The sequence below is a fragment of the Grampus griseus genome, assembly GCF_964374135.1.
Source record: "Grampus griseus genome assembly, chromosome: 11".
Lineage (NCBI taxonomy): Eukaryota > Metazoa > Chordata > Mammalia > Artiodactyla > Delphinidae > Grampus > Grampus griseus.
The window spans coordinates 940,958-968,025 of NC_139005.1; the positions used below are offsets into that span (position 1 = coordinate 940,958).

Consider the following 27,068-nt stretch of genomic DNA (forward strand, 5'->3'; position numbering starts at 1 on the left):
TCGGGCCCTCCGGGGGCAGAGACGTGGCCGCTCCCTGACTGGGCAGCACCAAGGGGATGGGAAAGTCTCAGAGACAGCTGCCCCCGCTTCCTCACCTGCTAAGGCCCAGGTGAGTCCCCGGGGGGAGGAGGGGGAGTTGGGAATCCTCCCACCTCCCTGGGCCGATCTGCTTCTCTGAGCAGGAGCCTGGGGCCCCTTCTCCCTTCATCACCCGCTGGGTCATGGTCAGCAGCAAGTTCCAGGCACACGATCACCCCACCCCCCAGAGCTGAGCGCGGAGCGTCTGGGGCTGGCCCTGCCCTGGAACCTCCACAGTCACGGAGAGCTGCCCAAAGGGACTGAAGCCTTGGAACCCCCCGGGTCGCCCTATTGACCCTGAAGGACTTGGGTTAAAGTTCAATCTGGAGTTTTAACTGGGATTGTACTGAAGAGAAATGACATCTCTGTAACATTGACTTTCCCAATTCATGAACATGACATATTTCTCCATTTACTGAGTTTTCTTTAACTCCTCTGTGTGAAATTTCACAGACCTTCTGTAAAGATCTTAGAGGGTTTTGGTTAGATTTATTCTTAGGCATTGGAGATATCTATATCTATATCTGTATCTATATCTATATCTATATCTATATATATATATTTTTTTTTGCGGTACGCGGGCCTCTCACTGTTGTGGCCTCTCCCACTGCAGAGCACAGGCTCCGGACGCACAGGCTCAGCGGCCATGGCTCACGGGCCCAGCCACTCCACGGCATGTGGGATCTTCCCGGACTGGGGCTCGAACCCGTGTCCCCTGCATCGGCAGGCGGACTCCCAACCACTACGCCACCAGGGAAGCCCAGGCATTGGATATTTTTCAGTGCTTATCATAAACTGCATCTTAAAAGTTTTTTCCTGTCTTTGCTGATAAATTTCTGTTCATGATAGGAGGACAGTCCAGCTACTTAGTTAACTTCAGACGATTCTATGCGAAACCTTTTCATGCTGACCAGCTTTGTCCTGCACAGTCTTGTGGGGCCCAGGGAAATGTCCAGGGCAGTCCTCCGCTCGGGGAGAAATTCCCTCTGGCCATTAGGTGTCCAAGACACTCCTGTCACCTGCCCCATTCTTCAGACAGAATGTGAATTTTAGGAGCAGAGCAGGGATTTACTTGAGTCCATTTATTTTCCATAAGGTGGCGAGCAGAACAGATGGAAATGAAGACCGAGAACATCAATTACCATGAGGACAACGAAAGAACGGGGCCAAACTACAAACCGACCGACCGACCAGCCAACCAACCACAGAGACCAAGGGACAGAGCAGGAAGCCCAGCAGGCCAACCTCAGACACCTGATGTTAGGACTGATGGCAATCCCTGCGTCCTTACTGCCTACTGTCCTTCCTCAGCTGACGCTCGCAGGTGCAAACTCACTCGTGGCACAAACACACGATCACATTAGGAGCACCGGTTCTAGGGCCAGATACAGCTAGATATTTCCACCAGGGCTTCAAGTACTTTCTTTCTTTAAAAATTTATTTATCTATTTTTGGCTGTGTTGGGTCTTCATTGCTGCACACGGGCTTTTCTCTAGTTGCGGCGAGCGGGGGCTACTCTTCATTGCGGTGCGCGGGCTTCTCATTGTGGTGGTTTCTCTTGTTGTGGAGCACGGGCTCTAGGCGCACGGGCTTCAGTAGTTGTGGCACATGGGCTCAGTAGTTGTGGTGCACGGGCTTAGGTGCTCCGCAGCACATGGGATCTTCCCGGACCGGGGCTCGAACCCGTGTCCCCTGCATTGGCAGGCAGATTCTTAACCACTGCACCACCAGGCAAGTCCCCTCAAGTACTTTCTGGTTTGGTTATCTTCCTGGAAATTTTGGGGATGCTTCTCTTGGAGTCTACTCCTTAACGAGAATCCAGGAACCCCACTCTCCTCCCAACTGGACAGGCTTGTTTGGCTGGCCAGGCCGGGGACCCTCCCCCTCTGCTGCCAGAAGCCCCGGCAGGGTATTCCCAGAAAAGGTCCATTTCCCTTTTTCTTTATGCCAGACAGACCCTGGCATGTGTGAAATGCAGATGGCCCCAGGATGGCTCTCTTACTTCTCTGGAAAAGTTTCTCCTATTTCACCCCATCTTCTCACAACAGAAAACTAGAGATGGAGGAAGTTGGGTGCTTTATGGTTTAGAGCACCCTACCTGGCTGCTTCCCGGGAAACGGGCTTTTGCTCCTGGGTGTGCAGGATTCAGGGAGAGTGTTTTCCAGGCAGAGGCCCCTGCAGGTGTCACTGCCACGTGCTCCCTAGGGCAGGTTTGCCCAGTGCATCTCCTGAGCTCGGGAGCCTGACTCAGGAAGTCCCCTGCAGGGCCCTGGAGCCGGCGTCAGGCATCATCTGAAACACGTCTGAGTCAACGTGGAATGACTCAAGGCTTTGAAATATGTAAACTGTATGTCTCACAAAACTGGGGGAAAATGATGCCGGTTTCCCTCCTGGAGGCTGTCTTCTGAGCCGGAAGCTCAGCCCCAGCGCGGCCCGGCCGCCCGGCCTCCCTGCCTCCCCAGGGCACGCTGCTGCGGGCTGTGAGCCTGCCGGCTCCTGGGTGGCATGGCTGGGAATAGGACCGCAGGGGACCCCACAGAAGGTGGCCAGGGACATTCCATGGTCTCCTCTGCCCCTAAATGGGACAGGTCTTGGAAGGGAAAGTGAGACAGCGTTTATTTGCTGCTCTGGAGGAGACAGGAAAACACCATTGTTATCACCAAACGGCATTCATTAGGGGTCTTATTCTCTGAAAATCAGCCAGGTTCCCAGGCGTTCTCAGTGAGAGAGGAAGACTCGGCACGGTAAGAATACGGTCTGTCTTGTCTTTGAAGCCCCTCAAAGGTGGTTTCCCTCTTTCTGGAAAGTTCCCAGCAGAACACCTGGTGTGGGAAGATGCTTGCTAACAGCTCTGTGTGGCGGAAATTACATCGACTACAAAGTCAGACACACCGGCTTCTATTCCCAGTTCTGCCGCTTAATGATGGTGTAATTAATACGCTACTTAATTGCTCTGAGCTTCACTCCCCTCTTCCCCAAGATGAGGAGCTAATGCCTATCCTGGAGAGGCGTCCTGAGGATTCCACGCGACGAGGTGTGTGTCGCACTGCAGGTTACTGAGAACGGTTGGTGGAATGTTAATTCAGAGAAGACGACGCAGATCCTGGCGCTGAATAGGAATCCGACAGCCAAGGGGCACCCCTCCTGGCCCGGCTAGTCCTGGGGCAGGGGATCGTCTGAATGGAAATGGAATAGAGGGCCAGGGACTCCTGCTTTCCACCCCCCGTTGACCTGTGTTGCATCTGGAAAAACTAGTAACAGTGGGGAAGAGAAGGTTTGGAGAGCTGCCCTGCGCGACCCTCTTAGAAACAATGCGTTCCTTCTCATCGCCCCCCAGAGCTGTGCAGCAGCGGGGAGCCTCCAAGCCCCTGGGATACCCCCTCCGGGGCAGCCGCCCCCTGTGACGCCCAGGTCAGTGGACGCCGGCGATGCTGACCTGTCTACAGGGCCGGAGACGGAAGGCCTGCTTGAACCGGGTCACCCTCTGTCCTTGAGGCCCAGGGGCAGGTCGGGTGGGGAGGGCACAGATAATCCAAGTGACAGGGAGCCAACCTGCCCTGCCCTGCCTCACTCAGCCAATGGCTCTAATCTTCTCTCCCAGCCTTTTTTCTAGAAGCTGCTTACAAGTAGCAAAGCAGAGACATTTGCAGGTCCGTCCCGTACTGGAAGGTACAGGGGGCAGTGATGCAGCCCTGAGGTGGGGAAACAGACACCCAGCCCTGAGCAAACGCAGCCCCGGCTCAGCTCTTACAGCCAGGCTCTTAGTCTGCGTGGCGGGCAAAACGGGGAGAGAACAGAGCCCGGGTGGGTCTGGGGGGCTGGGCCTCGAGAGGTTTGGTTTCCAGTCTCTTCTAGATGACGTGCCGGGGGCCGGGGCCATGGTGGGGAGACGAGGACCGTTCTGCCTACCCTGCAAGGAGGTTTGCGCAGGCACGTCCCTGTTCCCTGTGTCCAGACCACGGCCCGGCCCGCGGGCTGAGATTCTGCTTCGAGGAGCTGGCCTGGCTCAAGGCCTGCAGGCTCCGGAGCTGGAACGTTCATCGTTGGGAGGATACGGTCGGTCGCTGAGCCTCTGCTCCCACTGGCCCCCACCTGTCCCCCGGCACCGTGGGCCAGAGGCCCGTCTCAGAGGCCTACCTTGGGCTTGAAGGCAATGAGCTTCAGAATCATCTCCACCGTGAAGAGGCCGGTGAACAGCATGTTGAGAATGTTCATGGCGATTTTGAACAGGCAGCTCTGCCCGTAGTGCTGCAGGGGCGGGGGCCGTGCATGAGCCGGGGCTCGCTGCTCCCGGCCACCCCTCAGCACTCAGCCTGGGGGGCCGACCACCCCCGTGGGGCCCCGCAGGTCCCTCCCGTCTCTGCCGGCACCGCCAGCGCGGCTGCGCAGAGGCTCGTGCTCCTGCCCTGATGGGGAGACAGCCCCGCCGGCCTCCTGGTCCTCGGGGGGCTCCACCCAGCTCGGCCCCCCGACGGTCACGGCCCCTTCAGGGTCCCCTGTGCTCCACTTCCCTCCCTCCATCTCATCGGCCCAGGATCCTGGGATCCTCCACCCTCGACAAGGGACACTTGTGCTTCTCCAGCTGCCCCCCCGCCCCCGCCCCCTTGGCCAGCGTGACGGTGACACGCCGCCCACGCGCCCACCGGCAGATGCCACGCCGGCCCGCTGGACCGACCTGCATGGCCAGGCAGATGGTGTTCAGCAGGATGAGGACGAACATCAGGTACTCGAAGTAGGTGGAGTTGACCACGTACCACACCTTGTACTGGTGCTGGTTCTTGGGGATGTACCTCCGCAGGGGCCGGGCCTTCAGCGCGTACTCCACGCACTGCCGCTGCGTCGGGGAGACGGGGGTGAGAAACCCGGATGCTGGGGGATGGCGGGGGTGGGGGGTGCAGAGGAAGCTGCACACCCCAGGGGAGGGGTTCTCTGGGGGAGAGACATCGTCTACAGCTCTAGCTCGTTTATAGGTTGAGCTGCTACTTGGACGTGTTTTGATTTTCTATCCCTCCCTCAACGGGGGAGAGACCCTCTCTAGTTAGTCCCATCAGGACGTAGTCAGGGGGTCCGTGTCTCCTCCTTTCCATCTCGGTGATGCCCACTGTGCACTGCAGATGCTTGGTGGCATCTGGTAAATACTGGCTGACTGACTGACAGTCTGTCTTCTCGCTGATGGTTTCCCAGCCACAGACTCTCCTGGGGGCCCGTCTCTCCTCAGTGTTCCTCTCCTGTCCTAAGTCCATCTTCCTTATCTGCCAGGGTCCGCAGACTAGAAGTCACAGCTCACGGCCAGGGGATGGGATCCTGGGCCGACTACACTCCGGCCATCTCTGCGCTGTGCCCGGAGCCCAGGTCAGGACCAGGGTCCCCCAGGCCCTTCTCTCACCCAGCCTCCAAGCCCGACCAGCGCTGTTCTCTCCACTTCTACCGTCACTTCTCGCCTACACTTGCTAATTGGCCTCCCTCTCTCCTGGCTTCCTTACAGTCCAAAGTCCAGGCCCAAGGTGTGGACATCGGAGCTGCAAGGGGTGCAGCGGGCCTGACGGGGGTGCTCCTTACCTAGCAGAGCTCGAGTCCCCCGTGGACGGGACGCATTTCCCGTGGACGCTTTCCGGCCTCCCGACCGCACACCCAGCCTGCCCTCCCGGCCGCGGAGCTCAGCCCAGGGCCAGCGTGGCCGCATCCCTCCTGCTGGAGCCCTTCCCCCCCCTGCGTGCACAGCCTCTCTGTTCTACAAGAAACCATCTAACAGTGGTTTCTAAGCCGTCCTCTCCCCGCCCCAAACCTCCACCCTCACTGTTCTGGTTTCTTTCCTCTATCAACGGTGCCGCCCCACCCTGGGCACCTCTTGACTCACCGGCTTCTAGGTGTGGGCGAGAGGCTCTTTCACAAAACCCCCCAGACCCACCACCGAGTCTCCCTGAGGAGCTGTTCACAGACCCTGTTGGTGAGCGCGGCTGCAAAGCTGGATCTGCAGGGTCTGCGTCCCTTCTGCCCTTGGGCCTCCGGGAGACACTGGGCGGGGGGCCTGGGGCTCTCTGCCAACCACAGCCTCCCCCGGGGGCCCAAGCTGCAGCCCTCACCCCCGGCCCCTGGCCCCCCGGGGAACCAAGCTGCAGCCCTGCCCCCGGCGGCACCTGGTTCTTGTCCAGCTCGCAGTTCTTGTACTCCTGCTCCCCCTGCTCCTGGAAGGTGACAATGACGAAGCCCACGAAGATGTTCATCATGAAGAAGGCGATGATGATGATGTAGATGATGAAGAAGACGGAGATCTCCACGCGGTAGTTGTAAATGGGGCCCTTGTCCTCCGTGTGGGAGTCGATGGAGCGGTACAGCAGCCTGGGGGGACAGCCCGCGGAGGGCGGTGGCGATGACACCGCTGCTCCGAGCTCCCCGGGGCCGGGGGGCCGGAGACAGCTCCAGGCCGAGAGTCGGGAGGCCTGCGTTCAAGCCCCAGCTCTGCCTCTTACTGGCTGTGTGACTTGGGCAAACCACTCAACCTCTCTGAGCCTCAGATTCCTTACCTGCAAAGTGGAGACAATAATTCCGGACTTTCCTACCAGGCAGGGTAGTTGATCTAACGTATGTGAAGGTGTTTTGAAACTGGCAGGAGCTGTCTAACTGTGACATGAGTCATGGCCATTGGTTTCAGATGCTGGAGCTACTGGTAAATATTGAGACAGCTTTGCTGCTTCTCTGGCAGAGACCCGGAGGGTTTACAGTGAACATAAAATAAGTCTGAGAACGAGTGTCCACTTAAGATAGAAACACCTGATCAGGAAAAACGCCCCAGGCTCACCCAGATCATCAGCCATGGTCTGGTTTACACTCAGGTGGCCCGTGTCTGCCGCCCAGCTGGGCCGCGGCTACGTGCCCGTCAGGCTGCTTCCTCTCCGGCCTGTTACTCCACACAGCACGTGGCTGTTCTCTAGGTAGCACAGGTATTTTACCATTTAATAACGGTGCCTCTCACCTAAGGTCACGTGCTGTCGTTGACTTAGAAATATCTAGAGTTTCCTGACATTCAGATGATCGTGTCACCGGAATACACACGGGGGCGTGAGGGAAGCAGGTGTCTGTACAGAGATACACGGAGCCCCTCCTGGACAGGCCTGGTGGAGGGGATGCAGCTTATGGGCCACCGGGCTGGTCCAGGCCTGGCAGCACTGCCTCTGCAGGAACTTTCCTCCGCAAATCAGACACAGCTCCCTCCAAGGAGACTGCGGCAGAGGCTAACCAGCGGGCACCTCCGCCGTCTCTACCCACGTCCGTGCCTGCTGGGAACTTCAGTCCTACGGTGACCCAGGGGCCCCTCCACTCCCAGATGCCATGAGGGTGATGACAGGCTTTACTGTGGCTCAGTCTAGCTTGGGGAGGGGAGCTACAAGAAGCTCGTTTTGGGTTGAAGCTCTGAGATCCAGAAGAAGAAGAGTGGTGTTTGGGCGGCAACCACGGCCCGTGGGGAGCCGGAGAAGTATGGTTTCTGGGAACGGTGTGGAGCGGCAGTTGAACCCGGCCCGGAGCTGCGTACTCACTCTGGCCACCCCTCAAAGGTGGAGACGGTGAACAGGGCCATCATAGCCGCCAGGACATTGTCAAAGTCAAACTTGCTGTTCTCCCAGCTGCGGGGCTGGATGATGGGGTGATCCACCTCCCCGTCCTTGTATGTGACGTAGTTCCCCCTGAGGAAGGGAGAAGGGGCTCGTTCTGGGCTCTCCCGTCTCCCCTCAGCCTACCCACCACTGCCTCCTGGCTTGGGGGTGGGATGAAACTGGCTAAGCTTAAACCCAGAGCTCCAGCCGCTGGGAAGATGTCAGGGGTGGAATATTCAGGAACAGATGATCTTACGTGTTACGTCAATAGGACCAGACAACCCGTGGGCAAAAGTGCAGCCACCACTGCTGTCAGAGACAGAACGGGCCGCCCGTCCTCCCAGGACAAGTCACCAACCGCCTGGAGTCAACCAGCCTGACTGCCCCCCGGCCGTACTCACTTGCATTCGGCCTCTGTCTGTTTGGAACTGTCCGAGCAGGTGTAGAGCTTGCCCTGGAAGGTGGAAGAGCAAAGTGACTGGAGAAGCTCCTTAATCGAGGGACCAGTCAAAAACCGATTAGTGATATCGCTGTAGCCAGCTCTGCGCTGGGGTCTCGGGACCAAAGTGTAAGGAGAGCAGAGCCCAGACGGGAAGTCAGGACTCAGAGTGGTCGGTGCACAAACACGCCCTGGGCTGCAGGCACCCGATCGAAGGGAAGCCCAGACGCGAAGCTGGGCCCACAGGGCAGGTCTGGAGAGGGAGGGGGGACGGGCGGGGCTAGGGGGCTCGGCGGTGGAAGTCAGGGCACGACGACACGGTGAGGGGAGAGCTTCAGGGGGAGAAGGGCAGAAAGAGAAGGGCAGGAACCAGGGACCCGGCCTGCCCGCCGCCGAGGGCCCGCCAGGAGCAGGGCGAGGACCCAGACAAACCGGGGCTCTGCAGCGACCTGGGGGGACTCGGTGCTGTGGTCACAGGGAGCCCCGCGGGCTTAGGTGGGTGACTCACACGGAGGGGGCTGGGGATAGCAGCCCCTCTGCCGTTCTCTACAAGGAAGGGCCGGGCGGTGGTGGAGGTGCGTGCCTCCGCGCTGCTCTCCTCAGGCTGGGGGCTAGCCCTCCTCGGGCCTAGTCCTCCCCTGGTCTGGGAACTAGTTAGTCCTCCCCCGGTCTGGGAACTAGTTAGCTCTCCTTGGGTCTGGGAACTAGTCTTCCTCTGGTCTGGGAACTAGTTAAGTCTTCCTTTGGTCTGGGAACTAGTTAGTCCTCCTCTGGTCTGGGAACTAGTTAGTCCTCCTCTGGTCTGGGAACTAGTCCTCCTCGGGTCTGGAAGCTGGGAGGGGCTGTGGGGAGGCCGCATCCAACCCCAGTGTGACCCAGCACCGTCCCCTCCGTGTCCCCTCTGCCAGCTCCCGTCCAGGTCCCAGAAGCTGGTGGCCGGGAAGGATGGAGGGCCACAGGTCCGGCCGAGACCCCACCTTGAAGAGCTGGACCCCGATGCAGGCGAACATGAACTGCAGCAGCGTGGTGACGATCACGATGTTCCCGATGGTGCGGATGGCCACGAACACGCACTGCACCACGTGCTGCAGGTGGACAGAGGGGTCGGGCCCGGGGCCTGGGCTGAGCCCCCTTGACACGAGCCTCCCAGAGGAGGTGCGGGCAGCCCTTTGCCACGAGCGGGGGAATCAGACTCAAAGGGGCAAAGCGCGCGTCCTCCCAGGTCACGGGGTGATGGAGCCTGGTGAAACCCGCGTCCCACTGGGCTCCAGGAGACCACAGGGACCAAAGCCCCGCTAACCTCCCCCGTTCTGGGGGCAGCAGTTCAGGGGTCTCATCGCTACCTGGGGCTCGGGGTAGTGTGTGTGTCTCCTTTTGCGGGAGCTCTGCTGAGAAGCTGGGATTGTGAACGGGGGCCTCTGCTGTGGCTCCGTGTATCACGGACCCGGGGTGGGAAGTGGGGCTGAGTGCTGGCGGGAGGGTCCCGGCTCCGACCCGGGAGCCTGACTGTCGGCCCTGTCTCCCGCCTGCCCGCCGCCTCACGGGGACCCCCAGGCTGAGGCTCCCGCGGAGGCCCGCCCGGCTCACCTTCAGCCCCTTGGCCCTGTTGATGGCCCTCAGGGGCCTCAGCACCCTCAGGACCCGCAAGATCTTCACCACATTGATGGCGCTGGACCTGGGGGAGAGGACGGCGGGGCTGAGCCTCTCCTGGCCCCGCGGCAGCGGGGGGTGAGCCGCTTCCTGGCAGGAGGTCCCAGCCCAAACGGAGCAACTGGGGAGTCTGCTGGGGACTTCCTCGCCCCAGCACCATTTCCCGTTCTCCTCTCCCACTGCAGGGACCCAGAGCTGGCCGGGGACTTTCTTGTTGGCGAGCAAATCACGGGAAAAGCATTTACCGTGAGCCACTAGCAGTGTAATGTGCTACTCGGGGGTGTCTACCGTGCCGAGGACACGTGGAGCGACGCAAAGCTCCACCAGACCCCGGCCACTGCGGATACACTTCCTAACTGTTGGGCCCTCGCTTCTCCATCTGTAAAACGGGGCAGCGATCACCTCACGAGCTTGTTGCAAGGATTAAATGAGAAAACGCACACGAACCATCTAGCAGCCTAACTGGCACATGCAGTGATGTGAACACGTGGTGGCTTTTATTATCATGAACTTGAAGAAATACTGTACGAATGGGGGGACCTTGGGTGGAGGAGATACCTGGTGCTCACCTGCAAACCCAAGTCCCAGGTGGCTGCCCATCACGCTCCCTCTGTGCACAGCACACCCAGGCCTAGAGGCGACGGCTCGGACACCAGACTCCGCGCACCTGGGGCGCCAGGGCCCAGCCGGCTCCCCTGGGAGCACAGGCCACTGCGCCCTCCAGGGGCACGCAGGCCCCTCACCACGGCGGCTGGCGGGCTCTCTGAAGCGTCCCTCGCCCTCACCCACTAGCCGCCTTTGGAGAGCCCTTACCCTCCCTGGGACCTAAAACACGTGGTCCCGTCAGCAAGCGCTGACCTCATGCCTCCCGTGTCAGGACGCCGTCCGCTGAGAGTGGGCTGGGGGAAAGCCCTGTGTCTCTGGTTCACGACTCTCTGATCACAAGGGACTCAAAGGACCGCCCGACCCATCCCAGCATCTCAGGGACAATGGGAGGGACGGAAAGGCCAGACTGAGGGGGGATTCAGGGACGGAAAGGCCAGACTGAGGGGGGCATTCTTGGCTCGAGGGTAAGAGTGATTTAGTGGCAGTGACGGGATTAGACCCACAAGCTCACAGGCAGACAGCCTGGGGTAGAATAAGGATGATCCCAGCAAAGGGTCTCACTCTGAATGCCTCCACCTCCGCTCCCTCCAGGCCGACCACGGGGACAGCCTCGGGACGGAGCCCCAGACGCCTCTGCCCTGCCACTGGGGTGACCCGGGCCGAGTCCCCGGTCCTGACCTCAGTTTTCTGTCTAGAAAACAGTGATCACATCACTGGCCCTGCCTGCCTCATGGGTCCTGTGAGGCTCAGAGAGGAGTGTGTACGGAAAGTGCTGTGGAAGTTAAGTACAGGGTTAGCATTACCAGCTGGGAGAAGTCAGGAGAAACTAGGAATGAGATTCCTTTCAACTTGAGCACGTTCACAGCCTGGGGTGCAGGTGGGACTGTCCGCAGAGCATCTGAAATCCCTCAGGGCCTGGCTGTGGCCCAGACCAATTAAATCAAAGCTTGGGGGTGGGAGGGGTCCAGGCAAGGGTCTTGTTTTAAAGCTGCTCCGGTGATTCCCCTGCACAGCCAGGAGTGAGGACCAGTCCCTCCTCCCTCTCCCTCCCTCATCAGGGGCCCTGACTGGAGACCCGAGAGGAACGGGCGGGGGGAGTCAGGGCTGGCCGTGGCCACCGCAGGCCTGGGCTGAGGGTGCCCGCGGAGCCAGTGGGAGGGCCCTGGAGACCTTCCTCTCTCGTAACTGGGCCGGGCCCACCTGCTGGGTGAGATCCAGACATGGAAACAGATCCTCGCTTGGGTCAATGTACCCCAAGGGTCCCACCACTGAGGACCCAGACACCAGAGCCACGGCCGCCGGCGAGGGCCTGTCCCGCTCCCAGCCTAGTTCCGCGTGGCCACAGGCAGGCCTCCCCGCCACCAGCTGTCGTCTCCCCCCACCCCTGGCTCCCGGCTGTCCTCTCCGACACTGTCCCCCATCCACGCCTCCCTCGGGGGCCAGGGGGCCCCACTCACTGGATGCCGAAGGAGATGAGGGACACGCTGACCACCAGTAGGTCCAGGATGTTGAAGTAGTTCCGGCAGAAGGAGCCCTTGTGCAGGAAGGCCCCGTAGGCGGTCATCTGGGGGGACACGGGGAGGCGCGGCATGAGCAGCCCCCGGGCTCCAGAGACCCTCACTCCACCCCTCCCCACACGGCACCTCCGGCCAGGCCCAGGTGAGGAGCCCAGGAGTGACGGGGGCTGGGGGGCCAGGACAGGAGACATGGTGCCGGGAGCTTCTGCTGCTGCCGCTGCTGCAGCCCCTGAAGGCTCCCTCGCGCCCCTGTACGCTCAGGTCCCCCACAGCCCCCGCCACAAGCTCGCTCCACCGCAGGGCCCGCCTAGGACACGGTCCTCTGGGGGGACCCCCGGTGGGGACCAGCCACCCTGGCTTCCCAGGACTTTCCTGGCTTAGTCCCAGGCAATCCCTCAGTCTCGGGCAGACCCTAACGCCCGAAGTTCTACCAAGGACGCTGGCAACCCGCATCTGTCCACTTCCCAGCCCCAGGCAGTGCTGATGACCCAGGCCTAGTACTCTGAGCTCCATTCTACTGTCTGGTTCTGGAGCCGTGTGTTCAGAGGGGCCGTGGGCACCACAGTAAGAGCACGGCTCTGGAGCCAGGCCACCCTCTGCACTTTGAGTGCCCGGGGCAAGTTACTCAACTTCTCTGAGTCTCATCTGAGAAATGGGGCAACGAAATCCTCTACCCTGGAGGGTGGTAAGCGCCCTCGGGAATTACACGCAAAGCCCTTAGGTCACTGTCCTGCAGACGGCAAGCTGCATGCCAGGCGAGCTTCTCTACAGAGAACTGGACTCGGCCGGGGAGCTAGGACTTGGACTCTGGGCCCCTCCTGTGATGGGGAGGATGTTCAGTGCCCCCTCTGTAAAGTGGCATCCCCTTCCCTGCCGTTGGGAGGCGCCTGCTGGAGAACCACGTGAAAGCCCCCTGGAGACTAAGAAGGGACCACCTCAGGGGTGATGACTGTCTCGGGTTTGCTGTCACCACCCCCCTCGGAGCTCAGCCTAGAGCCGCTGTTGAGGCCCCACAGACACCTGTCCGATTTCCTTGACGTGAGCTAAGGGCCAGTGGATTTCCAGGTGAAGGGCTGAAGGGTCACAGCCGTGAAGTGACAGCCAAAGGGGGAAATTTGGAGCTGACGGCTTAGAGCTTGGAAGCAGCTCCCTGGTCACCTGGGGCCAATCTATCTCTTTGGAAACAGAGCGTGCGCAAGGCAGCCCGTCCGCGGAGCGATTCAAAAGCAAACACAGGGGAAATTGGCAAAAATAGCTCATGGAACCTAATTCTTCCCACTTATCTCCTGCAGGAGGGGGTCACAGGGGACTCAGGCACCTGTGTCCTGCAGGAGCTTCCAGAAGTGGGTGGCTTATGTGCAGGGCTGCGGGGGACACAGCTGGGGATCTGTCCCGAAGGCCTGCCAGGAGCTTCCAGAAGTAGGTGGCTTATGTGCAGGGCTGGGGGGAACACAGCTGGGATCTGTCCCAAAGGGCCGCGGGGAACACAGCTGGGGATCTGTCCCAAAGGCCTGCCAGGAGCTTCCAGAAGTGGGTGGCTTATGTGCAGGGCCGCGGGGAACACAGCTGGGGATCTGTCCCGAAGGCCTGCAGCTGGAGGGGCCGCTTGCTGTCCTGTCTCTCAGTGGAGGTCTGGGCCCCCGAGTGCGGGCCCGGGTGCTTCCATGGTTTGTGTTATCTGAGAGGCCCTGAGCCCCGAAGGCTGGCGAGTGTGTGTGTGTGTGTGTGTGTGTGTGTGTGTGTGTGTGTCTGTGTGTGTGCAGGCTGTCCGCCCAGGCAGGGCCAGAGGAAGGGTGGCCATGGAGAAAGGGCAGGTGGACGCTGGGAAAACGGGGCATTTATTTGAAAGCTCCCTGTGAGATCCAGGGAGTCAGGTACCCAGTGCAGGACCCCCCTTTTACCCTGTCTACTGACTGCCACCTACCCTACTTCTGCTCCTAAAGTCCTAACCTTTGCCCAGGAAGAGCCTCGCTGGGGAGAGGAAAGGGTTGAACGCTGGGCTGGGAGGGCAGGACGCCCCTCCGTCCAGCCAGCTCCGCTCCGGGCAGCAATGCTGCTCATTGAACGCATCTTACCTTCTGCAATCTCTACTCGCGGGTTCTGGTCCCACCTCCCTCCTCCTCTAGGTGACAGCCCTTGGCATCATTCAGGCCAACTGTCCTGGTCCCACAAGGCTAAACGTGCCCAGGCCTTCCAACTGTCCCTGACACTGGACACCCCTCCTGCACGATGGTCACCTCCGCCGGGCAGGATGCCGGGCCCAAGGGCGGGGCAGAGGGACCCGGGGGACCGGGTGCAGGCAGTGTCCTGGGGCCGGGCTCCACCTAGAGGCACAGTCAGGCAGCGTAGAAGCGGGAAGCAGAAGGAGAGGGTGGGCGGGAGAGAGGATCTCGCCAGCACCGTGCTTGTAAGGAGACGGCAGCCTTGGAGGAAAAGGAGCGCCGCTGAGGCCCACCCGAGAGCTGGGGGAGGGTCTGAGACTAGGAAAGAGTGTGGCGTTTGTGTGCCTCCCCGAGTCTGGAGTCCAGGGAAGGGCATCCACGCAGCCAGGCGGCCCCGGTTCCCTCTCCCCACCCCCGGGGTCAGAGAGGAAACCCGAGGAACACTCCTGGTTTCCTCTTGGTTAACGTCTGGTTAGCTGGAACCAGGAGGTCTGGACAAAAAAAAAGAAGGCTTGCGAAAGTGACCACTCAGGTTGTATGTGGATGTGACAGGCCGTCCTCGCCTGAAGGAGGCCGGGAGGGAGGGTCTGGGGCTGCCACACGTGCAGGGTGGGAGGAGCCCGGACCCCGGGGAGGCACCGAGCGGGGCGGCCCTGCCGACCGTGGTGAGGGTGACCCCAGGCTCTGGGAGAGAACGGGAGTCACACACACTCCCTCGACTCGGAACTCACCCCCGAAGCTCGGGTGGCCTGGGAAACTTGAAAACCCTAACAGAGTAGATGTAAGTAATATACTAATTGTATATTAATAGAAATAACGAAATAAAGCTTAGGGCAAACGCCTGTCACCCGAAGCTGCTCAGACGTGGGCTCTACTGTGCTGGGGTCACTGGGCTGGAGTGGGTCCAGCCCCTCAGCCCTGGGCTCTGGGTTCCACACTGAGCCCTGGAGGACATGCTCCCTCCTCCAGGCCCGGGGCAAGGGGTGAGGCAGCAGAGCCTCGGGGGTAACCCAGGGCTCAGAGGTGTCTGCAGGGTCTGTCCCAAGCCCTCGGTTGGGACACTGGCCTTGGCCCCGTGATTACCCCCACACAGGCCTGTGCTGACAACAGGCCTCCGATGGGCACAGGCAGGGTGACTCCCGGAGGCCCCTGAGCTTTCCCACTTGTGTTGTTTGTATGGCATCTCCTCTGGGCAGGAGGAGGAAAGGACGGTTCCAGCCCGGGGCAGGTGTGGCTTCCAGAGGCGGTGGGGGGCGGGTGGTGCCCGGCCAGCCTCAGTCCGACTCTGGGCACAAGGCACAGAGTGAGGGGCACGAATTCCTCCAGTTTCAGACTTGAGAGTAAAAACGAGTGAAAGAAACAAGAGGAAAGGGGCAGAGCACAGAGAGAGGAGGCTTTGCTGCGTGCGTTACCTTGAGGATAATTTCTAACGTAAAGATACTAGTGAAGACATAGTCTGCGTTGCCTAGGATCTGAAAGATAAGCACAACCAGATTAGTGGCTCCGAGTGGCCGGACAACAGAGCGTGTGTTAGGAGCAGAGCAGCGACAGCCGGACAGGACAGGACAGGACAGGGCAGGAGCGGGGGGCATGCATTACCTTCAGAGCAATTTCAATGGTGAAAATGGTAGTGAAAACAATGTCAAAATAAAACAGAATCTGTAAAACAAAGAGACACAGGGTGGGGATGGGGCAGGGATGGGAGAAGCAGGACGGGAGGAGGGGTCACCAGCAGGAAGTCACCCAAAGCGGGGAGCCTTTCCGTGGGGAGACAGTGGAACGGGTTAGGGGACCAGAGGCACTGGCACAGCACTGGGTCCTGGCGTCCCCAGATCTGTGAGGGGAGCTTCCAGGGCCGACTCAGCTGGCCCTGGGTCTGGCTGGGTGCTTTTCTCATGAATTCAGTTTACTTACAAACCCAAATCAGGCCGCTGGGACGCTTGTCAAAAGGACAGCGTGGGGTTTGCTTTTCACTGCATGAAATTGCAAAATGCTTAATTCGCATTGGCATGACGAGCTAGTCTCTCATGTTCGTGGGACCCTACGCCGCTGCTGTGCCCTTCAGGGTGCGGAACGGTGCACCCCAGGCTAGGGGCAGGCTCCGGGGTTCATGCTCTACTACGTCTCAGGTGATGGATCAGAGCGAGGGCCAGCGCCTTTCCCAGTAAGAAAGCTCTGGACCACGCAGGTGGCAGGACCACCGGCCGGCTTGGCAGGTGGTGGACTCCTCCCTCCGTGCCCACCTGGTTGGGATTTGGTAAAGTTTCGAGGCTTCGAGATATGGCAGGTCTTACTCTGGCCTATGATGTAGGTCACCGGAGCCTGGGGTGGGCTCCACATTTAGTTTAGACTTTGCAGAGGGTCACTGAGGCCCTCCTACGCGAGGGAGGCCTCATCAGAGCACCCATCTGCCACTGCCCCCAGGCGGCCAGGACGGGCCAGTGTACCTTGGGGCAAGGTATAGACCGCTCAGTTCCAGGGAGGGGGACCCCTGGGGAACACCCGCGGGCCGCGGAGTCTGCTGTGGCCCGTCAGGCTGGCCTGAGGCGCTGGGTCCGTGGTCTCCTCCGGCTAACGGTCCTAAGATGGGTTTCCACCCAGCTCTCGTCTCTTAAGGAAATGTCTGCTGTGCCTCTGACCCTGAGATGCGGGCTGGGCTCTGGACTGAACGATGGGGTCGGGCAGCCACAGAAGCTGGGGGCCACGTGGCGGGTGCAGGGGACGAGGTACCTACGTGGTTCCTGAAGGAGGTGTGCTGGACGGGGTCCTCGGCAGCCAGGGAGATGCTGCTGAGCAAGATGAAGAAGAGGATCAGGTTGGTGAAGATGGAGTCGTTGACGATGCGGTGGCACTGGAGGCGGAACCTGCAGGGGAGTGGGAGGGGCCGTCACGCAGGGCCGGGGCCTCCGCCCCTTCAGCCCCACGACGTCCCGCTGCGGCGGAGCGATAGTGCTACCGCCCGCCACGCCGTGTGCCCACCCACAGGACCTCGGGCTTGCGCCTGAGACCTTTGGGAACCCCTACATTTCACATACTGCTGTGACATCACCCACCGGCTTTCGTTTGGGGACGTCTCTCCCATCATTAAAAATAACGGCTTTGTGAGATCTGCTTCATGTGTTTATGTACAGGGAGCAACAGGGCCACCCAGAAGCGTGGGCGCCCAGACCCCGAGGGGACGTGCTTCCGTGGCAGTAAGTCAATCCCGCACCTCGGCACAATGACAAAGAACGACACATCTGACCCCTGAGCGCTCACGGTAGGTCCTCGGACGCTGGGGGTGTCATTTATACTGTCTCACCTTGACAGTAGGAGGGGAGGAGGGTGTGATTAGCATCTTCATTTTATAGATAAAAACCACTGACACCAGGAAGGACAGGCTTGCCCAGACACAGTGTGTGTGTGTGTGTGTGTGTGTGGCCAGGACTTAAACCTGGCCGTCAGGCTTCTGCTCCTGGCGTGTGGTTGACTAAATGCTCTGAGAGACCTTACTGATGCAGGAGCACCAAATTCTGGAAAGGACAAGTTTTTTGAGACAATTCTGGTTTCACGAGAGTTAGGAAGGGTCTGCAGCGATCCTCCCCAAACAAACAAGCCAATCCACTGAGCTGGGGTCTGTGTGACATGCAGCCGGGACGGGCAGAGGCGCCTGACGAGGCCAGTAGCAGCACAGCTGTCAGGAAACTTCGAGCCAGTCGGAGGTGGGGCAGAGGGGCCCGGGACCCCTAGGCAGAGCCAGTGCCCTCAAGGAGCATCTGGAAGAAAGCTTCCAAGTCCTAATTTAGGTCCATGGGAATCTTGCTGATTAAGACGAAGTATTGGGGTCACAATCAAAGATCATTAAACACTCAGGAACATAAGCCACTGAGATGGGAATCGAAGAAACTACAAATAATCGACCTACACGGCCCCTCCCCAAAGACTGTGTATGTTGGAAACATCAGATCCACATTCTAGAACAGCTATATTTGAAACGTTTCATGGAATAAAGGACTTGACCACAAAGATGATGAATCAACAAGACACTCAGACATAGACAGACGGAGCTGGAAAACCAAGCAAGACCTGGACCTGTCTGAAGTGAAAAGATATAAGCTGAGGTGAAAACTGGTTTACACGGTACCATAGAGATGAAGAGAGAATCGAGAAATTGGAAGATACATCTGAAGAAATGAGCCAGAATTCCAACCGAGAGACTAGGAGATGTATGATATGAAGATGTGAATGTGTGAGCTGGGAAGGACAGAATGGGAAGGTATAACTTGCGTCTGCTTGGAGCAGCTGGAGAGAAGGAAGATGAGGCAGTGTGTGGAAAGACTACGCTTCAACTTTCCAGGAAGTAGCTATTCTTCTCCTAATCTTTAATGTCGTTCAAGAACTGACAAGAATATAACTCCATAGACTTAGAAACAGAACATATTCCAAGCAGGATAAATGGAAAGAAATCCATGGTGGTAAAAGTGCGCAACCCCAGAGACAGCAGATGACGTTAAAAGCCGCTGGAGACGAGGGGCAGATTCTGACTAAGGAGCAATCGTAGGCATTCCGACTTCACGGGGGGATAACACACCCAACACGCTGAAGCTAAAACCCGTCAACCTGAAAGTGTGTACGCAGCCAAACTACCTTTCAAGCACAAGAAATGCAAAGGGGTACAGATGAACAGAGGCCAGGTGAATTTTCCATAAAAGACCTCCTGAGGAAGGCACTTCAAGGAGGAAAGAAAATGATTGCCGAGGGGTGGACCGAGATGCATAAAAAATGGGGAACAGATAAAAAAATAGTAAGTGGTACGTAAATCCAAACACACACTGTCTCCACAGGCACTCACGCCTGACTTGTCGTGTGGGAAATAAAGGTCGGGCCCCAAATGCTCACCAGCCATAAGGTAAGGTAGGAGGTCTGGGAGGAGCTCGAGCAGTCTAACTACTTTAACTCTACTTTGCAGGAGAAGGTTTAGGCTCTTGTGCAACTTTAGGCCTTGTTAAGTTAAATGTAATCACCAACAGAACAGAAACAGAGTTTACACATGTCACAAAACGGAGAGAAAAGCAAACCCAGGTCTTCTGATTCAGAATCCAGGACTCTCTTCCCTAAGTCCGTGCCTGTTTACACAAGCTGCGGGGAGCTGGGAGAGTCCCAGCCCCACCCAGAGGCTGGAGGGCGCTGACACCTGCCGGGCTTGTGTCACAGAGAGCGCGAAGCCCCGTGCACACACCTGTTGCTCGGGCTGAAGATGAAGAAGGCGCTGGCTTCTGGCATGGGCACCGCCTTCTCCTTCAGGTGCAGCTCAGAGAGGGGGCGGGGACGGGGGCCCACGGGCATCTCAGGCTCCTCCTCCTCGTCTCCTGCAAGAAAACAGCACCGCTCTAAACAGCTCCATGGCTCCCGCTTATTTTTTTATTTTATTTTATTTTATTTTGCGGTACGCGGGCCTCTCACTGCTGTGGCCTCTCCCATTGCGGAGCACAGGCTCCGGACGCGCAGGCTCAGCGGCCATGGCTCACGGGACCGGCCCCTCCGCGGCATGTGGGATCTTCCCGGACCGGGGCACGAACCCACGTCCCCTGCATGGGCAGGCGGACTGACTCTCAGTCACTGCGCCACCAGGGAAGCCCTCCAGCTTATTTTTACCACCGTGCGGCTTCCTTCCAGATGCCCTCCTACGGACAGGAATCAGACATCATCCACATCTCTGGACCAGCCAAGACACCCAGCTCTCTCCCCGTGGGCACGGCTGGAGCTCACCTCTGCTACAGGAAGACTCCCCGGCAGCACACGAGAGGGGGCTGAGAGTAGGGTGACCAACTCAAAACCTGTCCTTGTTTTTATTTTTTTAATTTTAAAAATTTATTTATTTATTTATTTTTGGCTGTGCTGGGTCTTCGTTGCTGCGCGCGGGCTTTCTCTAGTTGCGGCGAGTGGGGGCCACTCTTCATCGCGGTGCGCGGGCCTCTCACTGTCGCGGCCTCTCTTGTTGCGGAGCACAGGCTCCAGACACGCAGGCTAAGTAGTTGTGGCTCACGGGCCCAGTTGCTCTGTGGCATGTGGGATCTTCCCAGAGCAGGGCTCGAACCCGTGTCCCCTGCACTGGCAGGCAGATTCTCAACCACTGCGCCACCAGGGAAGCCCCCCGTCCTTGTTTTTAAATGGAAGTTCCCACATCCCAGGAAACTCTCAGTCCCCTGCAAATCGGGGTGGCTGGTCATCCTAGTTGTCAGGCACTAGCGACAGGTGACCAGGTGAGACTGGGGCACTGCCAAGCGTCCTCATCCTTCTGGACTGCAGGCAGGGGAAAGGGCGTGGCTCAGTTGACCTGACACCCCGGCAAACAACCCCATCCTTGAATGTTCCAGGAGCTTAAAGTCCACATTCTCCCTATTCCTGAAAATACAAGAAAACACTGTGCTGTAGGGGCAGTCGGGCCGTAATCCTGCCATAACAGGCCCTCCGTCCAAAGGTCCAGACGCTGACACCAGTTACAGAAGCACTTTGTTCTCCAGGCCAGCAGCCACACTGAATGTGGACCACAGGCACACAAGCTCACTGGCCATGGAAGGAAACTGCATACCCTGTTCTTGTCCAAGGTACTTAAAAATGTTTAGAAGGGAATGGAAGTTAGGAGCATGCCTTGATCCAAATCTTGGCTCTGTTTCTTTCTGGCTGTTTAAGTTAGTGTCTCTGTGCCTCAGTTTCCCCATCTGTGAGATGGGATAATAGCACGTATGTACCTCAGAATGGTGCTATTACAATCTCCACCCACGGTAGACACTCCAAGACCGTAAATTAGTGTCTAGCATCTTCCTCGGTCTGTCTGCTCTTTGCCTGTTATTTCCCAACAGACTTTCCACTCACATCAAACTATTCTCTGAACACTCACTGTAGTGGGTTGAATAGCATCCCCCCAAATCCATGCCCACCCGGAGCCATGGGACGTGACCTTTTTATTTTATTTTATTTTTAAAATATGGACCACTTCACGAATTTGCGTGTCATCCTTGCGCAGGGGCCATACTAATCTTCTCTGTATCGTTCCAATTTTTAGTATTTGTGCTGCTGAAGTGAGCACGTGACCTTATTTTGGAAAATGCACCTTTGCAGATGTCATTAGCTATGATGCTGTCACAGTGGACGAGGGTGGGCCCTCGTTCCGGGGACTGCTATCCTTGTAAGGAGACACAGGGAAGGAGGACGGAGGCAGAGATGGGGCTGAGGCTGCAACAGCTGAGGAGCTCGAAGGGACTGCATTGGCCGGCAGAGTGGGGACTCTCCCCAGAGCCGCTGGAGGGAGCTCGGCCCTGCTGGCATCTCGCTGTCTGGCTTCCAGGCTCCAGAACCGTGAGAGGATGAAGTTCTGTTGTTGAAGCCTGTGTCCGGGGGCTCCATGAAGGTGGCTCAGCTCTCTCCCTGCATGACCTGCCCGTCAGCCCCTCCGCAGAGCTGTGGGCACCCCCGGCTCAGAGAGCACCTTCACCTGGCCTTCCTGAGTCCCTGCGCCCAGGAAGGACCTTCCTGTGAATCCCAGCAGCACCTCCGGCCTCCCACACCCACCTGGCACTTGGGACAAAAATGCCTCGGGTGCGTGACTTTAAATGTACCTGGTTCCGTCTCCTCATGTGCTGAAAGCCCTGCAGAGAGAAACCCCCTGGCACGGGAAGCCTCATTTCTTGGGGATGATTTAACAACACTGGCTTTATGAGGAAGGGGACTGTGCAGAAGGTCCGGGGGAGAGATGGCTCTGGGCGGTGGACCTCGTGGACCAGCCACAGGTCTGTGCTCCCTCCCGGTTACCACGAAGCCAGGTGGGGCGGAGCAAAAGAGCCTGGCACAGACAGCGGTTCTTTATCAAGCGGGAGACAACCAAGGACCCAAGGCCTCTCTGGAGGACCAGCAGGTCACAGGCACAGATCAGATGCCCTCCCGCAAGTAATCAGAGCTGACCGGCAGGCAATGGATACTTTCAGCAGAAGAGTGGCACACAGTGGAAGATGGTGTCCAGGAGGGGCTTGAAGCTTCCTAACTAACCTTGGCAAGGTCTCCTATGAAAGCAAAATCAGCGAAGCCAGAGTGGGCTTACACCACGGCATCTGTACGTGGGATTTACCTGGAGGATCTCAGGTCCCGCCTGGCTCTGCCCTCTTTCCAGTGTTGCTCTAAATGACCCAACACTTTCTTATTCAGGAATGTCTGAGAACAGGTAATTGAGTGCTTATTTAACCATCTGTGTTTATAGAAAAACACGTTCGCCAGGTTTGTGTGCCTCTAAGGTCCTCGGGGAGAATCGTGTGTACTCTTTTGTCCTGCGAGCAACGTTTAAGAGGAAACTACTGCGGAAGGACAAACCAAACTTGTAAAGGGGCAGAAGGTTGCCAGCACGTGATGCTTTGCACGTACGACGCATGAGGAGAGAGGTGACGGATTAGGGGAAGTCAGGTAGAGCTCCTTCTGGGGTGGGCAGCCAACCGCCCAGACGCCCGATGCCCATGGAACGCCTTGGTGCTGTTTTCTCATCGCAGCTCTCACAGCGCCCACAGAAGCGGGGACAGCGAGGCCCGGCCGCTTCTCAGACGGCGCTTCCAGAACTCAGCAGGAGAAACGCGGCAGGCAGAGCTAATGCCCACCCTCGGGCCCGGCCGCCCGGGGCCCCACGCTCACCGCTGTGATTCTGCTCATGGCCGGTTCAAGTCAAAATACTGTTTCTGACACCTCGGGCCCACAGCGCACTGGACGCAAAGCCATGGCTTTGCCGTCAAGGAGCATCCAGGCCTCCATGTAGCCCCAGAGTCCGGCCGCCCTAAAAGGCCAACCTGCAGAGCAAGGCTGGGACGCACTCCCCGTGCCGTTACCTTCTCTTAACTGGCTCAGCTCGGCCCTCAGAGCCACCCTTCGCCCTCCCGCCTCTCCAGCTTCTCTGTCCAGCCGGCCCTGCCTCCAAACACCCCCAAGGGCCGCCCCCTCTACGTGTCCAGCTGGTCCCCTGCCCTGCTGCCACCATCCTGCCTGGACTGCTGCATGAGTGTCCCCACTGCCCCGTCCCACTGCTTTTACACCACAGCCAGAGCAAGTCTTCTGCAAGGTAAGGCAGACGTGGGCTGAGAACCTCCTGTGCTCCCCCCGCATCAGCTGGGACCCATCCCTCTGCGCGGCCTTGGGGGCCGTCCCACCTGCTGCTGCCCTGCCCCCGGCCCCGCCCCCGGCCCTCTGCCTGCCCCACTGCACACAGGTGCGACTGCGCTTGCCGGTCCCTCCACCTAGAAAGCTCTTCCCTCAGTCATCTCCACACACCTGGTTCCTCTGACCCAGGGTTCAGCCCAGAGGTCAATTCTCAAAGGGGCCCTAGTGACCACGCAGCCAGGGTAGCCCCGCCCACCTGGTACCTCTAATAGGGCCCTTGGTTTTATGATCTTCCTGATGTTTCCTTTCTGGTTGGTTTGCTTTCTTGCTCCTTGTCTGCCTCCCACTACAATGGGGGCCCCCGAGAGCAGTGGCCTTCTCTGTCCCCCATGGTCCAGGGCCTGGCACACAGTAGGTGCTTTATAAGCAGCTATTAAATCAATGCATGGACGTCCCCCTGGTTTTGGCCAGCTCTGTGGCCATGAAAACAGGATGTTCCCGAAGTAACTTCTTTCCTCTCCAACTCCCCGACTGCAGACCCAGTGGGGACCACCTGCTCCACGACCCGCCCCCGCCGCCCCAACTCCCCGACTGCAGACCCAGTGGAGACCACCTGCTCCGCGACCCCCCGCCGCCCCAACTCCCCGACTGCAGACCCAGTGGAGACCACCTGCTCCGCGACCCCCCGCCACCCCAACTCCCCGACTGCAGACCCAGTGGGGACCACCTGCTCCGCGACCCGCCCCCGCCCCACCTCCCCGCACTGCTCTCTCCTGGAGCCCCTGCAGGGCCCAGGCCCCTCCCACAGCGTCTAGACTGAGCCGCACATTCCGTGGTGCCATCACATTTCCTTTTCGTGTGTACTTATTAATTTTCAGCCCTTAGTGACTCTCAAGCACATCTGTACGTTCACTCAAGTAAATGAATCAGTTAGATAAAGGCACCGTCTTGGCACAAGCTTTCCTTCCTGGGTGAGGCGATGTTTCTACAATGTACTGTGTACGAAGCTGGGAGGCTCCAACCCACCGGCGAGCTTTGGGGATTGAACCAGGAGGGGAGGCCTGACAGGCCACCGCTGGGCAGCGGGGCTGCTTTGCGGGGACTAGAAACAGGCGCCTCCCACAGGGGGTCCCGCGATTAACAAAACCTACCCCAAATCAGTTGGCTCCCCGTCTGTATTCAATTTCCCCCCATTGCCTCAAAAATGTCGTCGAAAAGTTTATTTGCTCCTTTAGGATCAAGGCAAGATCCGCCCGCTGCATTCGCTGGATATTTCTGGTCTGTCTTTGAAATTCTATAATAGTTTCCGCCCAGAAGGGCTTGAAGGCTTCAAAAGGTTTGGTGCCCGGCGCACACGGACACCCTTCCGCCCTCCTTTCTGTCCGAGCCCCAGGAAGCCAAATCCTCCTTCCCAGCAGACAGACTGCGGAGGGAAAGGGAAAAGGAGGCTGGACGCGGTCGCGAACCCAGAAGGTTTTCAGGCTCCCAACAGGGCTGTGACCCGATACAGCCCAACCTGTGCGGGGAGGGGTGCCAGCGAGACCCACGGTGCCTTGACGGTGTGTCGTGACTTTGAGCTTGAAGCTCGTGATAACATCTGCAATTCTCTGTAGAAGGAGGGCAGGTCAGGGCTCACACAGGGTGTGGTTTCCTGACGCAGGGAAGTGGCTCCTGAGGGGGGCTGATGGGCTCCTGTCCTGAAACCCTCTCCAGGGGGCCTGCTGCCAGTTTACGGACCAGACGGCGGAGCTCCGAACACGTCCTGCAGAGCAGCGAGCGGCAGTGGCCACGCTGTGCTCAGCACCACCTTCCGGGTGAGGACAGGACAGATTTGGGGTTTATTATTAAGGGAGCAAGATGCCGTGACATATGTTATCCTAATAAGTTATGTAACTTAATAATGATTTTACAACATAGGCTATAATAAACCTTAAATGTATACGCAATCCAGCTTCCAAAAGGCCCAAAGGCATCGCTCCCACACGATGCACCCCGTCTTCTGTTGTCATTACGAGGAAACAAGGAGCGAAGCACCCCGACCTGCAGAGGGTAATCGGCAGCGCTGCAGCCGCGCCGGGGGAGCTGGGGCCAGCACGTGGCTTTACAGTTGGGTGTCCACCCCAGATCCCCCCGCCCCCAGGCCAGGCTGTGGGCTGGTACCTGTGGTTTCCAGGTTGGGGTAGGAACTCTTGTCCTCATTCTCGTTGGGCTGGAGGTCGTCCATGTTGATCTAGGCATCCAAGGAGAGAAGGAGGGTCCAGTGAGACAAGGTCCACGGCTTTCGAGGCTTCGGGTAGCCCTGAAATCGCCCCCTAGTCTAGGCTGAGCCGTCGACTCAGAAACACATCCTTTTTCCTTTGCACACATCCCTCAGGACACCAGCAGAAGGCTGGCCTGCCTTCTCTCTGCGCCCAGCTCTGCTGTCCACCCTCCCCAGCCCCTTCTTCCCCCGCTTCCCCTGGTGTCTGGCCCAGGAGGACCGTGTCCTCCTCCCCGGGCCTCAGCCCCTCACCTTGGTGGCAGGGGGGGACTCTCCATCCGCAGTGATGGATTTCAGCTCGATTTTCTCCTCCTTGGTCTCCTCCACGGCCGGCTTCTCCACCACCTCTTGTCTCTTCTCTGGGCTGGCAGTCCTGGCCGGTCAGCAGGAGGGAAAAGAAAGGGATGTGACCAGATTGATAGGGAGCTGCCCTGTGGTCTGTTGGGGCCCATGCCATGCGGCTCAATCACAGGGGCGCTGGGCCTTGCCCAACTCTGTCCCCGCCCAGCTCTGTCCCATCCTGGCTCTGTCCCATCCCAGCTCTGTCCCTGCCCAGCTCTGTCCCATCCCGACTCTGTCCCCACCTGGCTCTGTCCAGCATTCAGTTGAAGAGTCCAGCTTCTCAGAGGCTCAGTCCCCGTCTAACCCAGAGGAAGGTTCCTGGAGAACCCTGCTCAGTACTCAGCAGAGGTGTGGCCCGTGACAGTCCACACAGACAAGGACGAAGACAGAGTGGGGCCCTGGCTTGTCTTCTCATGGCTCTTCAGCCGGAGCTGGACCTCTCCCATGAGCGGCTGCTGCCCCCCGCCCTCCCCTCTACTCCTACCACCTCTCATGACCTCCCTTCTCAATAGAGAACCCGCCACCTTCCTGGACGGGTGGGGCAACACCTTCCCAGAGATGTAATTCACGGTGGTCCCCGCTTAGAGCAATGCCCAGGAATTAGGGGAGAGCTCAACGCACACAGAGAGCCCCAACCAGCCCCCTTCCAGGAGGGACGGCCAGGCAGGGGGGAGCGGCACCCCAGGTTGGGCCGCGGAAGCTGGCGGTTACCTGGCCAGCTTCTTCCTCTCCTTCTCTTCTTCCTCCTCCTTCTGGGCAGAGGTGAGGCTCTCGGCGTCAGCCAGGTTGTCCACGGCAATGGCCAAGAACACATTCAGTAGGATATCTGTTTGTGCCCATTCTTAAAGAAAATGACCCTTGGACTTGGGGTTGTGGATGGGCAGGGGGGCGGGAGGGGGCAGGACACGCGGGGGCAGAGCTCCATTCGGGGAGGGGCTCTGAGCCCCATCACCCCACTAGCTTCCCGGGGTTTTCTGAGGGGTCGAGAGCAGGCCCGCTGGCAGGCTGGGGCCGGGGGCGGGGTGGCCGGCAGCCGGGCCTCGCTCTTCAACTGCTGGTTTCGAGATGACCGCCCGTGACTGACACCGTAAGCGGCGCTGCAGCGGGACAGGGTGCAGAGTGGCCATTACCGCTGCCAGGAGGTGCCCGCTCGCCCTGCCCCTCCCGCTGTGACCCTGTTCAGACAGAGGCCCTGGGAGGGTCCACCGAGCTCCTAACTGGAGCGGAGTTTGCCCTTTCTTCTCCCCCAACCCCAGACTCGGACGCAGGCACTGTGGGTCAGAGAACCGGATCAGAGCCCGTCCAGAC

At 59.0% G+C, this 27,068-nt stretch overlaps 1 protein-coding gene across 2 annotated transcripts in view; it reads right to left on the reverse strand.

Moving 5' to 3' along the window:
* The window catches only part of CACNA1C (calcium voltage-gated channel subunit alpha1 C), a gene marked incomplete at its 3' end in the record, with an annotated part of 458,987 nt that overhangs the window by 52,728 nt on the left and 379,191 nt on the right, over positions 1 to 27,068 (reverse strand). For both annotated transcript variants that reach the window (XM_082665273.1, XM_082665272.1), the window contains 14 exons: positions 26,472 to 26,586; positions 25,671 to 25,791; positions 25,319 to 25,388; positions 19,263 to 19,392; positions 16,779 to 16,908; positions 15,644 to 15,703; positions 11,823 to 11,929; positions 9,697 to 9,784; positions 9,087 to 9,194; positions 8,072 to 8,124; positions 7,614 to 7,760; positions 6,216 to 6,417; positions 4,754 to 4,912; positions 4,216 to 4,326 (listed from right to left, as the gene is read on the reverse strand). In XM_082665273.1, the coding sequence (XP_082521399.1) occupies positions 4,216 to 4,326; positions 4,754 to 4,912; positions 6,216 to 6,417; positions 7,614 to 7,760; positions 8,072 to 8,124; positions 9,087 to 9,194; positions 9,697 to 9,784; positions 11,823 to 11,929; positions 15,644 to 15,703; positions 16,779 to 16,908; positions 19,263 to 19,392; positions 25,319 to 25,388; positions 25,671 to 25,791; positions 26,472 to 26,586 (1,601 nt within the window). The remainder of the gene's footprint in view (positions 1 to 4,215; positions 4,327 to 4,753; positions 4,913 to 6,215; positions 6,418 to 7,613; positions 7,761 to 8,071; positions 8,125 to 9,086; positions 9,195 to 9,696; positions 9,785 to 11,822; positions 11,930 to 15,643; positions 15,704 to 16,778; positions 16,909 to 19,262; positions 19,393 to 25,318; positions 25,389 to 25,670; positions 25,792 to 26,471; positions 26,587 to 27,068) is intronic.